The 22947-nt window shown below is 37.5% G+C and overlaps 1 protein-coding gene and 1 pseudogene across 1 annotated transcript in view; one reads left to right on the top strand and one right to left on the bottom strand.

Annotated features, from left to right (window-relative positions):
* The window catches only part of Metap1 (methionyl aminopeptidase 1), an 84631-nt gene that overhangs the window by 42521 nt on the left and 19163 nt on the right, over positions 1 to 22947 (top strand). The window contains exons 2-4 of the mRNA XM_004875452.3: positions 9356 to 9407; positions 15899 to 16011; positions 16988 to 17048. Coding sequence (XP_004875509.1) covers positions 9356 to 9407; positions 15899 to 16011; positions 16988 to 17048 — 226 coding nt within the window. The remainder of the gene's footprint in view (positions 1 to 9355; positions 9408 to 15898; positions 16012 to 16987; positions 17049 to 22947) is intronic.
* Positions 20136 to 21964, bottom strand: LOC106008739 (splicing factor, proline- and glutamine-rich pseudogene; annotated as a pseudogene).

Here is a 22947-nt window from a genome sequence, read left to right as displayed (position 1 = left end):
GTCAGTGCTTTGTAATTTTTTTCATGATGTCCCCACTTTCATGATGTCTTGCACATTATGTTGAACTTGCCTGAAATAAAAATCAAAAATCTTCAACATCATTTCCTTCATGTCTTTCCAACATCAGTGTTTGGGTTAATTCTCCTTTTTAAAGATCCTTTTCTGGTGATAATTTCTTGACAACATATATAACAGAAGTATCTGATTATATTTTCATTTCTTTTTCCACAGTCCAGGACTATTTGCATTGCTCCAAAATAGAGACAGTACTCCAAACATAGAGAGAGATTCTTGCCAGGGAAACCAGGTTCCTATAATTCTTCAGCATCACCTCCAATATGTAAAGTCCTCTGAGCAGGGTTCAGGCATTCCCACTCTTGGGAGAATTCCATGGCCACATCCCTGAATGTCAGTAATCCCTTGAAAAGGGCCATTTCTATCTTCCTTCTTTCCTCTCTTTGTCCAGGCTTCTTAGGTAGGGTCAGTCTTAAGAAGTCAATCCATAAACAGGAAGGTGGGTGCCATGATATTAATGTCTGCAGAGACTCCAGGACCCCAAGTGTATAGGACAGAGGCTCCAAGCTTGGGAGACTGGGGTTTGAGACAAAATCAGAAGCATTGGCCCAAGTGGATCAGTAGCTCAGCTAGAATCCATTAATTGTTTTTTTACTAGGTTTCTGTAACAGATAGGGAAGAACTGATTTATTTTTAGTTGTAAACATTTTTTGCAGTTTCACAACAGGGATAAACTCTTATTTTTATCTCCTCTTCTGGTTTTCTGTGGCTGCCATAGAAATTATGACAAGCTTGGTGGTTTAAAACAACACACATATATTTTCTTAGATTTTTGTGGGTTAGAAACTTGACAGGGCTCAAGGCTAAAAACAACTGTTTCCAGATCTGTGTTCCTCTCTGGAACTAGGTGGAATCTATTTCTTTGTCCTTATCAGTTTCTAGAGCTGTCCACATTCCTTAGTTCATAGCTACCTTTTCCATCTTCAAGTCCAGTAATGTGACATCTCTTTGATCTTGCTGTTGTCTTTACACGTTTCTTTATTTCTGCCTCCCTCATCTACCTTTTAAGGACCCTAATAGCCACATTAGCCCATCTGAAAAAACAGGGAAATAATATATCATTCTAAGTGGTATTTCCTAAAATCTCCCTTGTCACATAAACTGCATATTTACAGTTTCCAAAGATAAGGATATGGACATCTTTGAAGTGCCACTATTCTGCCTACCATCCTTCTTTCCCTCCCTCAAAGTCTGAGCTCAGTTATAGCTTCAAAACTGAAACATCTTTAATGTCTTGAACATACATTTTTTATATTTTTGAAGTCAGTTTAGGTTATAGGTTGTAGTAGTGGGAAGGTATAGGTATGACCTGGGTTTTTTTTTTTTTGTTCTTTTATTGGTACATTTTAGGTATATAATTCATATACATTTATCATTGGGTGTTTGTACCTGAACATGATGTATCTTGGTTCTTATTTTTTCCCCATTACCTGTGCGCCCTTCACTCCCTCCACCCTTCCCCATTTACATAGACATCATTTCCATTTTTTTTTCTTTTCTCATAGTTTTTCCTTTCCCTCTTTTCCTTTCCCCTTCCCCTCCCTTCACTCCTTCATCATTGGATCTTTTTTCCTATTTCAAATTATCAATTATTCATTTTAATCATTTTCATCCTTATTTACGCTTTCAGTTTCTCACAATAGAGAAACTATTCAGTATTTACACGTGTGTCCTATTTATTACACTTAAGAGTATGGCCTTGATATGCATCCATTTAGCTATAAATGACTCTAGTTTTTCATTCTTTATGGCTGAGCAGTACTCCATTTTATAAAAAACCCCCACATTTTCTTTATCCAGTTTCCAGTTGATGGGCAGTGCCAAGCTTTAGCTATTACAAACTGTGTTGCTATGAACATGGGTGCACATATATCACAGTGCTATGATTCTTTTAATTCTTTTGGGAAGATACCCAGCAGGGGAATACCTGGGTCAAACGGGACCTCTAGTCCTAGTTCTTTGAGGTATCTCCATACTGACTTCCACAGTGGTTGCACTAGTCTGCACTCCCACCAACAATGGAGAAGGATTCTTTTCTCCCCACAACCCCGCCAGCATTTGTTATTTGTTGATTTCTACATAGCAGCGATTCTTTGTGGGGTGAGTTGGAATCTCAGTGTTGTTTTCATCTGCATCTCTTGAATGACGAGTGATGTTGAACATTTTTTCATATATTTGTTTGCTTTTACTTCTTTGAGAAATGTCTGTTCATTTCAGATGCCCATTTTTGAATGGGGTCTTTGAATTTGGGGGGTCTTATTTTTTTTCAGTTCTTTATATATTCTAGATAGTAGTCCGTTGTCTGAGGTACAGCTGCTAAAGATTTTTTGCCATATTGTAGGTTGTCTGTTAGCTCTGTTGGTGGTTTCTTTTGCAGTGCAGAAGCTTTTTAATAAGATGAGATTCCAGCTGTTGATTCTTTCTGCTAGTTCCCGTGCTGCTGAGGTTTTGTTCATGAAGTCTTTTCCTATGCCAATGTCTTCAAGAGTTCTATCTAACTTATCTTCCAGCAAGTTTAGTGTTTACCTAACTTATCTTCCAGCAAGTTTAGTGTTTCTGTCTTAATAGCTCTTTAATCCACTTCGATCTTAGTTTAGTGCATGGTGATAGGTATGGGTCTAGTTTTAATCTTTGGCAGGTTGAAATCCAGTTTTTCCAACACCATTTATTAAATAGGCTCTCTTTCCTCCAATGATGGTGGTTGGCTTCTTTGTCAAAGATGAGGTGGCTGAGCATGCCTGGGGTTGTTTCTGCATCTTCTCATCTGTTCCACTGATCCTCAGGTCTGTTCCATTGCCAGTACCATGCTGATTTTATCACAGTAGCTTTGTAGTATAGTTTCAAGTTGGGGATTGTGATACCCCCGGCCATGTCTCTGTTGCTTAGAATTGCTTTAGCTATTCTAAGTCTCTTCTGGTTCGAAATGAATTTTTGGATTGTTTTCTCCAGTTCTGTGAAGTATATTGTTGGAATTTCAATGGGCATTGCATTGAATCTATATAGTAGTTTTGGAAGTATGGCCATTTTCACTATATTGGTTCTTCCTACCCAGGAGCAAGGGATGTCTTTGCATTTTCTTATATCCTCCTCAATCTCCTTTTTCAGAGTGCTGTACTTTTCAGTGTAGAAGTCTTTTGCTTCTTTTCTTAGGTTGATTCCTAGATATTTCATTTTTTTGGATGCTATTGTAAAAGGAATTGTTTCCCTAATTTCTCTCTCAGTGAGTCTGTTATTTGTGTACAAGAAGGCTATTGTGTTTTGAGTGTTGACCTTGTATCCCGCTACTCTACTGAATCTGTCAATTAAGTCTAGAAGTCTTTCGGCAGAGTTTTTTGGGTCTTCTATGTAAAGTATCATATCGTCAGCAAATAATGACAGTTTATCTTCTTCTTTTCCTATCTTTATTCCTTTTATTTCTTTCTCTTTTCTAATTGCTGTGGCTAATGTTTCCAGAACTATATTGAACAGGAGTGGTGATAGTGGGCATCCTTGTCTTGTTCCTGATTTTAGTGTGAAAGTTTTCAGTTTTTGACCATTTAGTATGATGTTGGCTGTTGGTTTTTCATAGATAGCCTTAATCAGGTTGAGATAAAGACCTTCTATTCCAATTTTCTGTAGGGTTTTTATCATGAATGGGTGCTGGATTTTGTTGAATGCTTTTTCTGCATCTATTGAGATGATCATATGGTTTTTGTCCTTGACTCTGTTAATATAGTGTATTACATTTATTGATTTATGAATGTTGAACCATCCTTGCATCCCTGGGATAAATCTGACCTGGTCAGGGTGTATGATCTTCTTGATGACCCTCTGTATTCTGTTTGCCAGTATCTTGTTGAGGATTTTTGCATCTATGTTCATTAGGGAGATTGGCCTCTAGTTTTCTTTTTGGGTTGGGTCTTTCCCTGGTTTTGGGATCAAAGTAACACTTGCTTCCAGGAATGAATTTGGAAGCCTTGCTTCCCTTTCAATTTCCTTGATGAGTTTAAAGAGTAATGGTGATAGTTATTCTTTAAATATCTTGTAGAATTCAGCAGTGAAGCCTTCAGGACCTGGGCTTTTCTTTGTTGGTAAATATTTTGTTAGATTTTCAGTTTCACTCATTATAATTGGGGTGTTTAAAATTTATATATCTTCTTCATTTAACTTTGGTAATTCATATGTATCTAGGAATCTGCCCATTTCTTCTGTATTTTCCATTTTATTGGAGTAGATGTTCTTGAAGTAGGCATTGATGATCATCTGCATTTCTGTTGGATCTCTTGTGACTTCACCTTTTTCATAATTGCATGTATTTGTGCCTTTTCTTTCCTATTTTTTTATTTTTTTATTTTTGGTACCAGGGATTGAACTTGGTTCTTTGTGCTTGCACAGCAGGTGGTGAAACCAGAGCTAAATCCCCGGCCCTTCTTTCCTATTTTTGATAAGGTTGGCTAAAGGTTTATTGATGTTATTTATTCTTTCAAAAACCCAACTCTTTGATTCATTGATGTTTTGTATTGTTCTCTTAGTCTCCATTGCGTGGATTTCTGCCCTGATCTTTATAATTTCCTCTCTTGTATGAGCTTTGGATTTGTGATGCTCTTCTTTTTCTAGGAGCTTGAGGTTCTGCATTAGGTTATTTATCTGCATTTTCTCTGTTGTCCTAATATGGGCATTCTCTGCTATGAATTTCGCTTGTAGAACTGCTTTCATTGTGTCCCATAGATTCCTGTATGTTGTACTGGCATTTTTATTTACTTGTAGAAACTGTTTAATTTCTTCTTTAATTAGTTCTGTGACCCATTGGTTGTTCAAGAGGGTGTTATTCAGTTTCCATGTGTTTGTTGGGCTTTTGCGGTTTCTTATGTTATTGATCTCCAATTTTATTGCACTATGGTCTGATAATATACAGGGGGTAACTTCTATTCTTTTGCATTTACTTAGACATGTCCTGTGAGCTTGCATGTGGTGTATTCTGGAGAATGACCCATGTGCAGCCGAAAAGAATGTGTATTATGATTTTGTGGTGTGGAACACTCTGTAAACATCTATTAAGTCCATGTGTTCAATATCTTGGTTCAGTTCTAGAATTTCCTTGTTAACTTTTTTTCTAGATGATCTGTCTATTTGTGATAGTGTGGTATTGAGGTCCCCCACTACAATTGTGCTAGTGTTTATTTGGTTTTTTATGTCTATTAATATTTGTTTTGTATAGTTGGGGGCATTCGTATTTGGTACATATATATTTAGGATTGTCATCTCTTCCTCTTGGATTGTTCCCTTCACAAGGATGTAGTGATCCTCTCTGTCTCTCTTAGGTTTTGTTTGAAATCTACTTTGTCTGCAAATAAGATTGCTGCCCCTACTTTCTTCTGGGTTCCTGTGGCATGGAGAACTCTTTTCCATTCTTTTACTTTCAGTCTGTGAGTTTCTTTTTGAGTTAGGTGTGTTTCTTGTGTACAGCATATTGTTGCATTTTCCTTTTTAATCCATTCTGCCAGTCTAATTCTTTTGATTGGTGAATTGAGGCCATTAACATTGATGGTTATAATTGATGGATATTGAATTATCCTGCTCATGATGTTTTACTTTTCTTGGCTCTTTTATTTCTTATTTTTTCCCCCTTTCCCTTTAGTGTCTTACCTTGACTGGTGGCTTCCCTCTGTTGGGCCTCATGGAGTTGTGGCCTTCATTGCTTTTTTCTAGCATATTGTTTAGAATTGCTTGTAGTGCTGGTTTGGTGTTTATGAAAGTTCTCAGGTGTTCTTTGTCATGGAAGTATCTAATTTCCTGATCAAATTTGAAAGATAATTTTGCAGGATACAACAGTCTAGGTTGGAAGTTATTTTCTTTTAGGGCTTGAAATACTTCACTCCAGGCTCTTCTTGACTTAAGGGTTTATGTTGAGAAGTCTGCCATGATTTTGATGGGCTTGCCTTTGTAGGTGATCTGTTTCTTTTCTCTAACTACTTGTAGGATTTTGTTTTTCTCTTGGGTTTCTGGGATCTTGACTATTATATATCTAGATGTAGATTTTTTTTGATCATGGCTAGTTGGAGTTCTATATGCCTCACTTATCTGTATGTCCATTTCTCTACCTCTGTCTGGGAAGTTTTCTACTATTACTTTTGTGAACAGTTTTTTTTATGTCAATTGTGCTTTCTCCTGATTTTTCATGGACTCCTATCAGTCTCACATTATTCTTCTTTGCATCGTCTAGCAGTTGTTGGATTGATTTCTCGTCGTCCCTTACTATTTTTAAGAAATCTCTATTTTCATGGTCTCTAACCATGATCCTGTCTTCTATATCTGATATTCTATCTTCAGATTCCCTTAGTCTGCTGTGGATACTTTCAGTGGAGTTTTTGATCTTCTGAATATCTGTTTGAATCTGTTTCATGCATTCCATTTCTTTCTTATGTTGGGCAATCATGGTTTCCATTTCTTTCTTATGGTGGATATTCATGGCTTCCAGCATGTTTCTGAGCTCATCTATTTTTTTATCTGCTTCTGTTCTAGATCCTCTAATCATGTCTTTCACTCTGCTCACCATCTCTGTAAATATCTGGGAGATTATTTCTGCTTTGAATTTTGCTAGAGCCTCCTTCATCTGTTTTGTTACTTCCTGTGCTATCAGTTTAGGGTATCCAGGTGGTTGATTATGGGACTTTTCCATCTCGTTTCCCCCAGGATTTACCCTTGGTCGGGTGGAAGTCTGAGTTTGTGCCTTGCTTAAATGTCTTCTCATTTTTGTTTTTGGTACTGTCCTTGGTTTAACTCCTGGGTTGATAGTTTGAAATTGCTTATTGTAGGTATCTTTGTTGCTTGTAATTAGAACCCTTATGGAATGATTGCTTCTCAGAGGTATCTTCCACATATAGCTGGTCTTAAATTTTGAGTCTCTAGTGATTCTAAGTCTATCTCATTTTCCTTGTACTAGGAAGGTTCACTGACGACATCAATAACAACACCTTAGCCCAAGTGATACAATCAGCAACACCATTGCATCAAGTACATCTTTGAAAATGACATTTTGTGGTAGTTATTAATCTATCACCTTTAGCTGTGTGAATTAAATCAAGATCAAGGACCAACCCAACATATAGTGAATAAACTCTTCAATATAACAACTTTACCCTTTGGGATTGGGAGTTAGAAGGGGTTGGGGAGGGAGGGGTAGATGGGAAGAAGTATAGCGGAAGGTTAGCAGTGAGGTCAGAGGACACAGGCAAGAAGGAAAAAGAGAATAATGGGAAAATAAAGAAGAACTCTGAATGAGGACCAGAACAGGGACAAAAAGAGAAGATGAACAATGTGGGAGAGCAAGAGAGTGAGTGTAAGAGAGAGAGAAAGGAATGAGAAAAGAAAGAAGAAAAGGAAAGAGAAAAAAAGAATAACAAATATTTTCAAAGAGTAAGAAAAAATATTAAAGATAAGAGGAGCAAAAGAAAAAAAATCAAACTAATAATACTAATTTTGGGAATAAAAAATAACAATGAAAATGAAGGGCCTCCTTCAGGGTATGTCTGTGCTGTCACAATAGACAATGCGGGTAGCAGTGTGCAGATATAAGTCAATGAGTCTCAGCAAGCTAGTCTCAGACCCATGAGATTCAGGCAGATTTCTGGCTGCAAGTCCCAAGTTGAGCTCCCTGTCCTCCTGTAGGGATGAACTCTGCAGAGTTGTATTGCAGGTTCCAGCTGCCCTTCCCCTGAAGGTAGTCCCGGTCCTGATGGGAGGTGAAGATGACTCCAACTTACCCAGTACAGTGGTCTGGTGGTCCGGTGTCCTCTGTGTCTTTGTAGTGTGGAACCAGGTGGCTGTACAGAGAACAGGCCAGAGGAGTGGGGGCGGGGCGCGGGGGGGGCGGTTTCCAGTGGATTGCTGCCGGGAAGCGGGCTGACTCTGCGTGTTCTGTGTGACTGGGGGACCTTGCTATGGTGTCCGCAGGCCTGCCTGTCTGAACCAGGCTGATTCAGCATGTTCTCCGGGACTCGTGACCTTGCTAGGGCATCCACAGACCTGCCTGTCTGAACCGGGCTCTGACCTGGGTTTTCTTACTTAACTGTTTAAAGTTGTGGGGAAATACAGAAGAGTAAACGGGAAGAAGTGAAGATCTTGGCCCTGGAAGGAAAAAACTGATCCTCCAGAGGTACTTGCATAAACTATTAGGGAGGGCAGCCTTAATGTCACTTGTGTAATATGGTTTGAATACTAGTATCTTAAGAATATTTTTCCGTTTTTTTTCTTATCTATGTCTTCTTTTATGTTTTCAAAAATAAAGCACTTATAGCAATTTGTAAATTTTCGTAGTATTTTGAATTATTTACTTAAGGAATGGAACTCTTTGAAGGAGAGATGATACAGATCAAAGCATAAATAAGATCTATGTCTATTTGAATTACTTTTCTAATTATTTGAGTTCCTTATTGAATTCAATTCATTATTGAATTTATTTTCACAATTTGTTACATATTAGTAGTAACTTAAATATGTTACATGAACATGAACACATTTTCCTTAGTGAGAAGTCTTGTCTTTCTCTGTATCCATTCTGATCAGTCAGCAGTACTGAAATCCCACCATGACCCAAGCACTCTGCTTGAGTCTGGGTGATAGTGGTAAATTTGTTTTTTGGGGGGGTACTGGAGATCAAATTTGGGTCCTTCCACTTGTGAGGCAGGCGGCAGAACCACTGAGCTAAATCCCTGACCCTGGTAAATTTTGCTATATAGTCCTTTCTCTGCAAGGTTTACTGTCTGAGGACTGTTGACATGTAGGAAGTATGGTAGCTGGTTAGATGGGTGACTTAATGTATCACTGATACTATACTATAAATAATGGAAGAATTTTTAAACATTTCCTTGTAATTTTTTTCTAGTGTGTGATTAATTGGCTAGTGGATCTTTTTACATGCTTCATAATTTGGTGAGGTAAAATTGAAATACTGTGACTACTATTTAATTATAGACCAAATTTACTTGCTTATTTGAAGGGAAGTTTAGATTCTTTTTTTTCTTTTGTTTTTTTTTTTGGTACCAGGGATCAAACTCGGGTCCTTGTGCTTGTGCAGCAGGCGGCGAAACCACTGAGCGAAATCCCTGGCCCAGTTTAGATTATTTTTGAACTGAAATGTAGAATAGGTATCATTCTTTCAGCTTTTTCTAGATAATTAATTTGCAGATCCATAAGTTTTGTTGCAAATAAAATTTTCAGTCACTGTATTATATATAACATTCCTTAAAAATGTTTCTAATTAAGAAAGGTCTAGCACTAATTTCCTTGTTCCCTCTTTTAGGAATGTTTTAAAGGAAGTTGGGCTACTCACAAGTTACTGCATAAGAAAGCAAGTAAGTAAAATCACTTATCCTTATACTATTTGTCCTCTAAAGTGGCTTTTGTGCTAGAAGACAGAAATTCTTGTAGTTCTGAAAGTGTATATTGAGATGTTCTGAGAGTATGATCCTGAAAGCTATTTTATTCTTAATAATACCTTTATTGTGTTGTTTCACACATTTAACATTAAAAAATGAGATCTTCGCTAGGCTAGATGGGTCTTGCTTGACTAATATCTGATAGTGTCTTAATCTTTTGGCACCCTTGTGTCTTTACTAGAAGTGTTTCGATGTTGTACGTAGAGGGCACGGGAGCTCTTTGACTTCATTTAGCCAGATCCCTTTTGTTTTTGTTTAGTTTTTAATTTGTACTTTTTTTCTACTCAAAATTATATTACAGCCAGCCTTCTGTATCCTCCTCACGTTCCACATCCATGAATTCTACATATGTGGATTCAAGCACAGTAACTGTAGGTCAAACAAATTTGAAAAAAATTTGCATCTGTTTGAACATGTACAGTATTCAGCTACTGACATAGCATTTACATTATATTAGGTATTATAAGGATAGAGATGAGTTTAAGTACATGGGAAGGTGTGCGTAAGTTATGGGCAGATACATGCTATTTTATAAAAGGGACTTGAACATCCCAGGAAGGTCCTGAAATCTGTCCCCTGGGATACTGAGGGATGACTATACTTTGCTTTTTGGTATCTTAATGTTATTATCTACAGTCTAATATTTAATTTTCTTTTTTGAAATTTCTTTGGCATCACAAAGTGAAACTATCAACTGGTTCTTAGCTGCCACTGCTGCTCATCCTGTAAATTTATGTCATTGGTGTAGCTGTCTTACAACAGCTCATCACAAGTACCTGAAAATTGATAGGTGCTTTTATATCATGGCCATCCTGATGGACAGAGGCTTGGCAGGCAGCACTGGGTTATTTGTATAAGGTTTCTGTTTTAACTTGCTGATCTTGGTATCTTGTTTTCATCTGTCTATCAGTTTCTTTTTAGGAGTTATTTGATTTAAGGAGGTTTGGTAATTGTTTTACGAAAATAAATCTGAGGTCATAACATCAAACCACCTTTGGAAAGAAAAGAAAAATTTTTAAAAGATAATATTTTCTGTGATTGTACTATATGAAATGATGTCTACATTTAATGAAAATGGTTTTAGTGAGAGAAAATATGGTTAGAGTGAAGATGATAAGTGAATAAGTCAAAGTTTATAAAAGTATAAAAAGACAGGAGTTGTTGAATTTTTTTTTTTTTTTTGTACTGTGGATCAAATTCAGGACCTTGTGCTTGTGAGGCAGGCGGCGGAACCACTGAGCTAAATCCCCGGCCCAGGAGTTGTTAATTTTTATTTTCACCTCAAAGTATGGAGGTAGATTTAAATAAAGTCATGAAACGTTATTCACATGTACATTACATACCTTCTAAAGTGGTAGGCATTTTGCAGAGTTCTAAGCCAGTTAGTTTTTTATACTTAAGAAATTAAAGCATAGGGAAGTGTAAGGGGCTGAAGTTAAATAGAATATTAGTAAAAGAGCTTGGAATAGGTCTCTTAAGTTTGGTAACTCCCTGAAGTGTCCCTGTTTTGCAAGTACTGGATTTCTAAGGGTAGAAATAATTACTTTATTTTTACCTACATTACAAGGGATTAAAATAGCAAGTGTTCTTTATGTAAAAGCATGTAATTATTGCAGCATTGGACCTAAGCTGTTTGCAGTTGCTTATACTTACGGTGCTTAGTAGGATGCCATATTTAGGTGGTGTTCTCTTAGATCTTTTGGGGTGATTTTCTTTAGTGTGTGAGCCAAATGTCCTTAATCCCTTTTGGGTCCTATAGGTTAGAGAGCTCTTAGCTGGCCAGAGCTAAATCTTTCACATCTAACAAACTGCCCCAAAGCACAGTGTTTTGAGTGACAGTCCTAGAAAGGGAATGCTGTAAGGAAGAATGATACCTGTAGCTTAGAAGAGTATTGAGAAAGGCATTAGGGAAAAAGAGTGTTGGGCAAGGAAGGAAGTTGGGTGTATTAAATGATGGTACTTTGGGCAAGCAGTTCTCATGAAGGTGATATCTTCAGCCTTTTTAAAAAAATGTAGCGTATATTGATCTCTGACTAAAAATACCTGATTTATATTTATGTTCATGTGGGCTCTTTGTCCATAATTTGCTTTCAATATGTTTGGTTTTGATTGTAGAGTAATTCTCATCTCATAAAATAAAATGGAAAATATTTCCTCCTTTTCTTTTTTCTAGAAGAGAGAAAGTATTTATATTAGTTCTTCCTTAAATGTTTGATGGAATTTATCAGGGCCTAGAGTCTTCTTAATTATGGAAGCTTAATATTTTATATAGACCTTGAGAAATTTTCAAGTGTGAGTTAAATGACTGAGGAATAGAATTTATTTATGTATCACATAGTGAAGGAGGCCAGTCAGAGTGTAAAGTCCTTAATTTTTTTTCCTCTTCAATTTTTTTATTGGTACATTTTAAGTTTATAGTACATTTACATTCATCATTGGGAACTTGTACCTTTACATGATTTATCTTGGTTCTTATTTTTACCCCGTTCCCCTGCCCGCCCTTCACCCCCTCCATCCCCTCCCTATTTGCAAAGGCTTTGTTTCCATTTCTTTCTTTTTTTTTTTCTGGTACTTGGGATCGAACTTGGGTCCTTGTGCTTGCGAGGCAGGTGGCCGAACCACTGAGCTAAATCCCCAGCCCAATAAGTATACAATGATGTTCTCCCTTTCCAGCTCAAAACATTTTTTTTTTTTTGTGGTACCAGGGATTGAACTCTGGACCTTACGTTAGCGAGGCAGGCAGCAACACCACTGAGCTAAACCCCCGGCCCTCATTTATTTCTTATCTCATATGTTTTCCTTTCCCTTCTTTCCTTTCCCTTACCTTTCCCATTTCCCCTATCCCTTTGGACATTTTCTTCCTATTTCACATTATCAATTATTCCTTTGGATCCTTATTTGCACTTCCTGTTTCTCATACTGGAGAAACTGTTCAGTATTTACACATGTGTGTCCTCCTATTTATTTCACTGAAGAGTGTGTCCTCAGTTCATTTAGCTATAAATGTCTCTCATTTCTTGTTCTTTATGGCTCATTAATTAGTACTCCATTTTATTAAAAAACCCACATTTTCTGTATCCAGTCTCCAGATGATGTGCAATTGGGTTGTTTCCAAGTTATAGCTCTTACAAACTGTGCCACTATAAACATTGGTGCCCATATATCGCTGTGGTATGATTCTTTTAATTCTTTTGGGAAGATACCCAGCAGGAGACTAGCTGGGTCAAATGGGACCTCTAGTCCTAGTTCTTTGAGGTATCTCCATACTGATTTCCACAGTGGTTGCACCAGTCTGCACTCCCATCAACAATGGAGAAGGGTTCCTTTCTCCCCACAACCCCGCCAGCGTTTGTTATTGGTTGATTTCATGATAGCAGCCATTCTTTGTGGGGTGAGGTGGGATCTCAGTGTTGTTTTCATCTGCATCTCCCGAATGACCAGTGAAGTTGAACTTTTTTTCATATGTTTATTTGCTGCTTTGTAAAGTCCTTAATTAAAAACACGTAATGGAGGGCCAGGGATTTAGCTCAGTGGTTTCGCCACCTGCTGCGCAAGTGCAAGGACCTGAGTTCGATCCCCGGTACCAAAAAAAAAAAAAAGTGAGTGAGGAAAAACACATAATGGTGATGTCTGGTTGCATCTGTCCTACACTGTATCTTCTGGCAGAGTATACATAAGTAGTTTACTTTTAATGTGATGTATTAATGTTGTGGCACTTCCAGTCTCAAGACTGTTTTATTCTGTCCAGTTAATGTGTTACTCATGTGTCAGTTGGTTTCTTTTTCTCTAATTTTCCTGAAGTAAAAGGTGAAAGAATTTGACATATCTTTTGAACAGCCAAAAATATGACCTAAAAACCTCATTTAAAAGAAGAAACCTCATTATTTAGAAAATCCTGTCCCAGGCAAAGTTTAGATGTGTACAGTTATCTTACATGGCTGGAGAAAGCTTTTAAAGAATAAAGCCTGGATTTGATATACCTTTGCCAGACCTTGCATAAATGAAGATCTGAGAAATTCTGGCTCTTGGACATGGCCTGTATCTAACCTGGGCCTATTGTATTGTGGTTTACGAAAGACAGCTTGCTTATAATGTCCCATGCTTTCATAGCTGCTTAAAAAGACCAGTTACTAATGGAATTTTGCTACTAGCCTCACCTCAGTTCAGATATATTAGATGTCTGTTATGTGTCTAGCATTTAGGGCTCACTTTTCAAGTATAAATTTTCATAAGTAAATTATACCTAAAGATTAGAAAAGAACTTGACGTATTTCATCTTTGTGTAGCTAGCTTTCAGGTTATTGTTGTTTGTTCCAGATCTGCTTTCAATTTTCTTTTGCAAATAGATTATGGGAGGGAACGAATGCAGATCAACAGAAAGTCTTGAAAGATTTTACTTGTTTTCCTTCTCTCTACTTCCTCTCCAGGAATATGTTAAAGCAAAAAACCTGAGTATTGATTGCTTTTCTGCCCTAGATTTCAGGAGAAAATTATTCTTGAAATTTATGTTTAAGGCAGAATTACTTCATATGATTCATAGCTGAAGTAGGCATTTTGAACAATTTTCTATAATGTTTGAACCTAGTGGCATTGAATGGGGTCTGGTTTTTTCCTGTGATGATAAAGAGTTTTTGTATTGACATTAACATTCACAGTGATTTTCTTGAACTCTACAGAGGGGATAAAGATACTTAAAATTCAGTAATAGTAGAATTTTTTTTCTCTTTTGCTTTATATGTGATGGTATAAATATATTCTCTTCCAAAGTAATATAAATAGATTGGCTATATTTTTGCATTCTTGTCAGTTGTGTGCTTCAGTAACCTTTTAATCTGGAGGTGTCCACATGTTCATTGGATTGGGAACTGGCCTTCTTGAATCATTAGCCACATAATACACATCACCTCTGGTTCTTCATCTGTAAAATAAGGGAATTAGATTTTCTTTAATACCCTCTCTAGTTTAAAGTTACATGATTCCATCTAAGCAGGCCCCCCCCCCGCCCCGGTCTTTTGGTCATGCTGAGGATTGAACCCAGAACCTTACATAACATTCTCTATATATATTTATTTTTTTCTTTTTTTGGTACCAGGGATCAAACTCAAGACCTTGGCGCTTGTGAGGGAGGCGCTGTACCACTGAGCTAAATCCCTGGGCCAACCAGGTTTTTTTGTTGTTGTTTTTGGGTTTTTTTGGTACCAGGGATGGAACTCAGGACCTTGTGCTTGCAAGGCAGGTGTGGTGCCACTGAGCCAGGCCCCTATATTTTGAATAGGTTAATCTCATGTATGTCTAAAATTAATTTGAAGTCTGCAAGTCTGCATTTCAAAATCTATGGTAAGGGCCGGGGATCTATACTTGATTTGTATACTTGGTTTGTGGATCTATACTTGGTTTAGGAAGGACTTCAGTGAATAAGGAAGAGGTGCAGCTGGTTGTGCTGAGATTATAACATAGAAGGTTTGCTCTTTTGAAAAAGATTCTTAGGTGCATTTCAATAAGCACATTTATTATGTATTAATAACTAAAATAATAGTATGTATGTGATTAAGTTTTCTTTGAGTTTGCAATAACTTTCAACAGATTATTTTCTCTCTTTTCCCCTTTTCTTCTTGTATCCCCTTCTAAAAAGAGACAAAAGATGATCGTAAAACTTTCAAAGTAGTTTGAAATATTGACTTAAAAGGTACTCATCAGCTAAGCAGGAAATTAGTTTTGATTTTAAGTTCACTTTGAGGTAATTTAGTATCTCTTTTTTTTTTTGGTACTGGGGATCGAACTCATGACCTTGCACTTGCAAGGCAGGTGGCAGCACCACTGAGCTAAATCCCCGGCTCTAGGATCTCTTTTTTTTTTTTTGGTACGGGGGATCGAACTCAGGTCCTTGCACTTGCATGGCAGGGGGCGAAACCACTGAGCTAAATCCCCGGCCCAGGATCTCTTCTTTTGATAAGATCATGGCATTAATTTGTTACATCTAATTCCAGTTGAGAAGGTTTTTGCTAGGGTTCATACTTTTTTTTTTGGTACCAGGGATTGAACTTGGGTCTTTGCGCTTGCACAGCAGGCAGCAAAACCACTGAGCTAAATCCTCGGCCCCTATGCTTCATATTTTGAAATGAACTTCAGATAAATTGAAATTGAAGAGAGAATGCATTTAGTATTGAGAAAAGCACTTCTATGAGCTGTTCCTATAATGTTTTTTCTAAGACATTTGGATCTTCTAAAAGGAATTATAACACTATAGCAGTAAAGTAATAGCTTTGTTAGATCAGGGTAGAAATGTGCTGGATTCTTGTGCCTGATGTGGCTTTATTTTTTAAAAAGTAAGAATAAAAGTATGCTGCTTAGTTATTGAAGCATTCCATTCTGTTCTCCTCACACCTATTCATTTATCTATTTCATAGAAGATGAAAAGGCAAAGCGAGAAGTATCCTCCTGGATTGTTGAAGGTGATATTAAAACTGACCCATGGGCAGGGTATCGATACACTGGTAAACTGAGACCACATTATCCATTGGTGAGTATATAAGGTCATATGAACTTAGCATTTAGGGCCGGGGATTTAGCTCATGGTTCTGCCTCTTGCCTTGCCAAGCGCAAGGTCCCGAGTTCAATCTCTGGTACCAAAAACAACAACAACAACAAAAAGAACATAGCATTTAAAAAAAATTAATTTTGAGTTTACTATAAGTGATAATTGTAATTTATATTCTAATAGTGAACCATGGAACAGGATTATGTCTACAAAAGAACTTGCACTCTAGCTCTTTAGCTCTTACGCTGCATCATTTGAGAGCTAGTTGAGATAATTAACAGTCATAGAAGAAGTGGAGAAAATTTTCAGTGAAAGAATTAAAGCTTTATTAGTTTTTAAAAAGAATGAGGTAAAGTACAATAGTTATTTTCTTTCTTATGGTAGAATGTATTTCTAAATTTTTAAAATGTAGTAGCATTTGTACCTTAATAACTGCCTTTTTGGCCACTCCTGTCCCTTCCCTTCTTTGCTGCGGTTTAATAGGAATTCAATTAATTTGAAATCTGATGATTATCCTTAAATATTTAAATTCTCTTTATTGATGATATTCTTCTTAAATTTTTGAAAAAATATTAAATTCTTAAGAAAGTCTCTTTAATTCTCCTTCCCATAGATAGTGATTAGGAACACTGTGGTGTATATGTTATTTGAGACATTATTTTATCATTGTTGTCAGCTTGCCAGTGCTTTTGGAACAACACTGGCACCTTGTGGTCTGTAGCTAATCTAAAGTCACTGATGGCCTTGATTATTCTCCCCTTTCTTAAGCTTCTTTAGAAAGGGATGGTATGAGCACTAGAAAAGTAGGCTTAATTTTAATGAAATAGATACCTGCTTTGATATTTAACATGTCATTTAAAACTTTTTTCATTTAAAAACTTATGCTTGAGCTTTTAAATTACAGTTTTATTATCTTTACTAGTTAATAGATTTAAAGTAATCTCTTCAATGCTTTTAGATGCCAACAAGGCCAGTTCCAAGTTACATTCAAAGACCAGATTATGCAGATCATCCCTTAGGTAAGTTCTGGTATGCTGGTTCTTCATTTTTCATTGTGAGCTTGATGATTACTGCAAAAGGAAGGAGTAATTTCTTTCCTTTTTTAAAAATTAATTTTATTGGTACACTTTAGGTATACAATACAATGACATTCATCATTGGGAATTTGCATCTTTACATAACATATTTTGGTTCTTATTTTTCCCCCTTCCTCTGCCCTCCCTCCAACCCCTTTACCCCTCCCTATTTACAATGACTTTGTCTACTTTTTTTCCTTATCTCAAATTCTATTCCCTTCTTTCCTTTCCTCAATCCCTCCCACTTCCCCTTTGGACTTTTTCTTCCTGTTTCACATTATCTATTACATCTTTTGATCCTTATTTACACTTTCAGTTTCTCACACCAGAGAAACTATTCAGTATTTACACATCTGTCCTGTTTCTTTCACTTAAGAGTATGGCCTCATTGTGCATCCATTTAGCTATAAATGTCTCTAATTTTGCATTCTTTGTGGCTCAGTAGTATTCCATTTTACAAAACAACCACATTTTCTTTATCCAGTCTTTAGTTGATGGGCAGTTGGGCTGTTTCCAATTTTAGCTATTATGAACTGTACCTCTGTGAACATGGGTGCACACATATCACTGTGGTATGTTTCTTTTAATTCTTTGGGGAAGATACCCAGCAGGGGAATAGCTGGGTCAAATGGGACCTCTAATCCAAGTTCTTTGAGGTATCTCCATACTGATTCCCACAGTGGTTACACTAGTTTGTGCTCCCACCAGCAGTAGTGAAGGGTTCCTTTTTCCCCACAACCACACCAGCATTTGTTATTGGTTTATTTCATGATAGCAGCCATTCTTTGTGGGGTGAGGTGGAATCTCAGCTTTGTTTTCATTTGCATCTCTTGAATGACCAGTGATGTTGAACATTTTTTCATATGTTTATTTGCTATTTCTACTTCTCTGTCTGAGAAATGTATGTTTATTCAGATGCCTATTTTTGGATTGGGTCTTTAAATTTGGGGAGGGCCTGATTTTTTTAAGTTCTTGATATATTCTAGATAGTAGACCTTTGTCTGAGGAAGAGCTGCTAAAATTTTTTTCCCACATTGTGGGTTGTGACTTCACATTCTTGGTGGTTTCTCTTGCTGTGCAGAAACTTTTTAATAAGAGGTCCCATTTGTTGATTGTTTGTGCTAGTTCATGGGCAACTGAGGTTTTGTTCATAAAATCTTTTCCTACCCCAGTGCCTTTAAGAGTTCTACCTAACCTCTGTTCCAGCCGGTTCAGCCTTTCTGTTTTAATATTTAAATCTTTAATCCATTTAGATTTTAATTTAGTGCATGGTGAGAGATATAGGTCCAGTTTTAGTCTTTGGCAAGTTGAAACCCAATTTTTCCAGCACCATTTATTAAAGAGGCTATGTTTCCTCCAGTGAAGGTGTTTGGTGCCTTTGTTGAAGATGAGATGGCTGAGTGTGTCTGGAGTTATTTTTGCATCTTCTAATTGGTTCCACTGATCCTCAGGTCTGCTTCTTTGCCAGTATCATGCTGTTTTTATCCTAGTAGCTTTGTAGTATAGTTTCAAGTTGGGGATTGTGATACCCCCTATCTTTTCTTGGTTGCCTAGAATTGCTTTTGCTGTTCTAGGTCTCTCCTTGTTCCAGATGAATTTTTGGATTGTTTTCTCTGGGTCTGTGAAGTGTGCTGTTGGAATTTCAATTGGGATTGCATTGAATCTATATAGTAGTTTTGGAAGTATGGCCATTTTCACTATATTGGTTCTTCCTACCCAGGAGTAAGGGATGTCTTTCCATTTTCTGGTATCCTCTTTGATCTCTTTTTTCAGAATGCTATAGTTTTCAGAAAAGAGTCTTTGATTTCTTTCATTTGGTTGATTCCTAGGTATTTCAATTTTTTGGATGCTATTGTGAAGGAAGGGAGTTGTTTCTCCAGTTCCTCTTTTAGTGAGTCTGTTGTTCGTGTAGAGGAAAGCTATTGACTTTTGTGTGTTGACCTTGTATCCGGCTACTCTACTGAATTTGATTATTAAGTCTAGAAGACTTTTGGTGGAGTTCTTGGGGTCTTCTATGTAGAGTATTATGTCATCTGCAAATAAAAACAGTTTAACTTCTTCGTTTCCTATTTTTCTTAGGAAGGAGTAATTTTCTTACAGAAGTTTTCATTGCTTGAACTTCTAATAAATGTAAACATTGCTTTTTCAAGCCACTTTAAAGCATTTAAGAGAATTAAAGATTATTTCCCCCAGTACAATTCTGTCTAGTTCTGAAAACCTTGTGTATTTAGCTGCTAAAGATTACATTTTTTTCTTTTTTCTTTTTTTTTTTCCTTTTATTTTGTTTATGTTTAATAATCTTAAATTCAAATGCAAAGTTCAATACAAGCCATTTGTAGGGCTTGGGGTTTTTGTTTTTTCAAAAACAATAGGGAAATGCAACAAAATGATCTTTCCATTGTTCAAAAACTTTCATGGAAAGGATAGATCATAGGGCCATAAATGGATGCATTTAACCAAACCCACTTTCTCCCCCTACCAATTGTACACCCAATTCCACAATCTTAATACATATTCCTGAATGAAGACTTACAGTTCAGCTTTGCTTACATAACCATTTAAAAATACTTAGCACCAGCTTGCTTCCTATAATGCCAATCAAATCATGAACTACTTCAATATGTATTTCTTTTTTAAAACAAGGGAACAGTTATTTGTAGAAAGCAATACTTAGCCTCCAGATACATTTCCCAGAAATGGCATATGCCAATCAAAAGCCTAAACACACTCATGCTATCAAAGTGGAATATCTAGCCTAATGTGCATGGAAGCAGGAATGGCAAAGGTGAAGATCAGTATTACAACTATTTCTTCTATTTATTTGAAGCACAGTAAAAAAAAAAAAAAAAAATTGGTATACTTTGGGAATTCAGTGGCACAAGGTATACTGACATTAACTTGAGGACATACACAGTTAAAAAAAAGGAAATAAAAAGGAAAACTTTTTCTCCTATTTTGAACACTGCATTACATAATTGTATCTGCCCAAACAGACCATTTACAACTAATTAGGCCAGTAAACTACTAACATCCATAAAAAGATAGATTTCTTACTAAAATGTAAGAATTTAAAAGTGGTATCTAAACAAAAGACAAAAACAAACTGGAATGAAAGCCTAGATATCACATCTAAAATTGGGGTTTTTTTGTTTGGACCCTTCGTACTCTTCTCTCCCTCTAACGTATCCTGCTGGAATTCCAGGCCCCGTTCCTCTAGGACCCTGGCCACCCACAGTCCCCGCACCTCCCTGCCCAAAGCGCTCAGTACGCAGGTCGCTTCCCATCATGGAACCACTCACGGTTGCTGGTGGAACTCCAGGACTAGCTTCATAACCTGTGCCACCACCACCACCTAGAGGTGGAAATTTCTGGGCTCCTGAACCATACGGATCTCCCAAGTTCGTTGCTCCTCTGCCACCAATTCTCATGTCTCTTTCTCTTGGATCCCTGTAGCCCATTTGGCTGTAACTTTCCTCTCTTTGGTGTCTCATTTGTTCTTCCATCTCATGTTGGCAAATCATCATCTTTTCCTCTCTTCTATATTGTTCCTCCTCTTGCCTCAATTGCATTTCTTTATGTTTGTGCGTTTCTTGATTGTGAAGTTCTTCCATATGTCTTAATTCTTCCTGATGTCTCATCAAATCTTGGTGCAAAAGATTTGCCTGATGCTCATGATAGGCATCTTCCATTTCACTTTCCAATTTGTCTTTTGCATCCTTCATGTTTTTTTCAACTTGTTCCCTTTGTTGTTTCTCCATTTCATCCAAGGATTTCCACCGCTGAGAATATTCATACCCAAATGTACCACGCTGAGCAAAAACGAGGTGGTGTTTCCCTCTCCTTTTGGTACACTGGATTTTTCTGGGCAAGTTTTTTCAGGAAGACCATCCTCCTCATCCACTTGTTCAAGTGGTTCCACAATGACTGGCCGAGGTGGTGGTGTCAGTAGGAAAATATCTTCACTGCATCTTTCGAATGCTTTTCTTGCTTCTGGTTTAGAAGCAAATTCAACAATGCCTTTCCCTGTAGATCTTTCATGATCGTCCACTATTACCACGGCCCTTTCAGTAGGACCAGACTGGCTAAAGGCTTCTTCCAACAGTTCATTGGAAACATAAGGTGAAAGATTATGAACAGACAGGGCAGCAGCATGTGTAGCAAAACAAACTTGAAGCTGTTTACCCCTCATGGGTGTGTTGTCAAGTTCAGCTTTGGCATTTTCAGCCAAGGCTCTAAATTCAAGCTTAATAAATCCAAATCCTTTGTCTTTATCGATAGAAACCTCTCCTGGCTCTCCATTATTTAGCAAACAGTCTTTTGAATTCATCCTCTATGATATCAGCAGGCAGATTCCCAACAAGCAACTGGCAACGCTTGAGTGTTTTTCTCTCCCCACCTCAACAGAGACAAGTTGGCTTTAAGCCCCTCTGAATCGGAGATCTTCTCGCTGCCAGGCGGGGCTCCCTGGTGGTGCTGCTGGTGGTAGGGTTGGTGGTGCTGGCGGCCCCCTCGGGGCTCCCCACCGCCTTGGTGCGGTGGCTTGGGGTGGCTGCCAACAGGCTTTGGCCCTCCGGGCATCTTGCCGCCTTCAGAGCCGCCAGGGCCTGGACCCTGCTTCGCCCTGGCCCGGCCCAGGGCCACCCAACGGGGGGAGGAGGTGAGCCGCCAGTCTGGGGGGGAGTGGTCGGGACCTCGCTGGCGCTGGCGGGCATCAGTGTAGGCAGTGGTGCCCCAGGTGGGGCCAAGGTGACTGCTGGAGGTGGGGTTCGGAGTAGGGCCCGAGTCTGGAGGTGCCTTGGAGGTCTGTGGAGTAGTGCAGCTGGGGCTGGGCCAGCAGCAGGTGCACAGCCCACCCCGGGAAGATTACATTTTTAATAATACTGTATTTTGTGATTTTATTATCAGTTTTTAGATAAAAAAGTTTAAATTTTGACATGTCTTCCTAAATTAAGTCAAAAGTAGATTATGGAGGCCTGAGTGGAATAACTAAAAAATGGACTGTAGTGATAACAAAAATAGTATAGTGGTAATGATAATGGTGATAATGGTGAGGGTGCTGCTGATTCTGTAATAGTATAGTACCTGATGTTTATTTTTGCTTAACTATGTGTCAGATACTTTACTAAGTTCTTTGCGCATGTTACTCCATTTAACTTTCAGCATTTCTGAGATAGGCCAGTTTTCATTAGTTTTCTTCCACATTGATTTTTAAATATTCTTTCTGTGTTAAGGAAAATAATCCTTTAATATATGTGTTTAAAATGGGTTTTTTTCCCCCAAATGACTGTTTATATTTTGTCATTAAATTTGTGGCAAAGTGTCAACATTCTTTAGTAAAATGCAACCTGTATTACTGGATTTGAAATGCAGCCTATATCATTATACTAAATCCTCACATCTCTTCAGGTGTATATTTTGATTCTCTTCTGTTTCATGAACCCATTTGTGTAATTTTGTGCCACTGCCAAACTTTTACTCTTTATAGCCATGTAATGTTTTAATATTTGGTAAGCTTTGTTGTCCCTACTTTTCCTCTTTTTCATAATTTTCCTGGCTCCTCCAGTATGTTTTTTCATGTAAAATTTATAATCAGCTTGTATTGGTTCCCAAAAATATCCTCTTGGTATTTTGGGGGGGAATAGTATTGAATTTATACATTAATCTTGGAAGAATTGGTAACTTGACAATATTAAGTCTTCTATCCAAGGACAGGGTACATTTTTTGTTTTATTTAGATGCCTTTTCATGTCTTTCAGCAATATTTTCAGATTTTCTTCCTGTAGATCTTTTACTGTTACATTTATTCTGGGTACTTATTGTTTAGCTATTTTTATGAATATTC

This window comes from Heterocephalus glaber, unplaced genomic scaffold, assembly GCF_053883595.1.
Source record: "Heterocephalus glaber isolate CG9 unplaced genomic scaffold, H.glaber_assembly_v1.0 deba00001454, whole genome shotgun sequence".
NCBI classification, from domain to species: domain Eukaryota; kingdom Metazoa; phylum Chordata; class Mammalia; order Rodentia; family Bathyergidae; genus Heterocephalus; species Heterocephalus glaber.
This window is presented reverse-complemented; position numbering and strand designations above follow the sequence as displayed.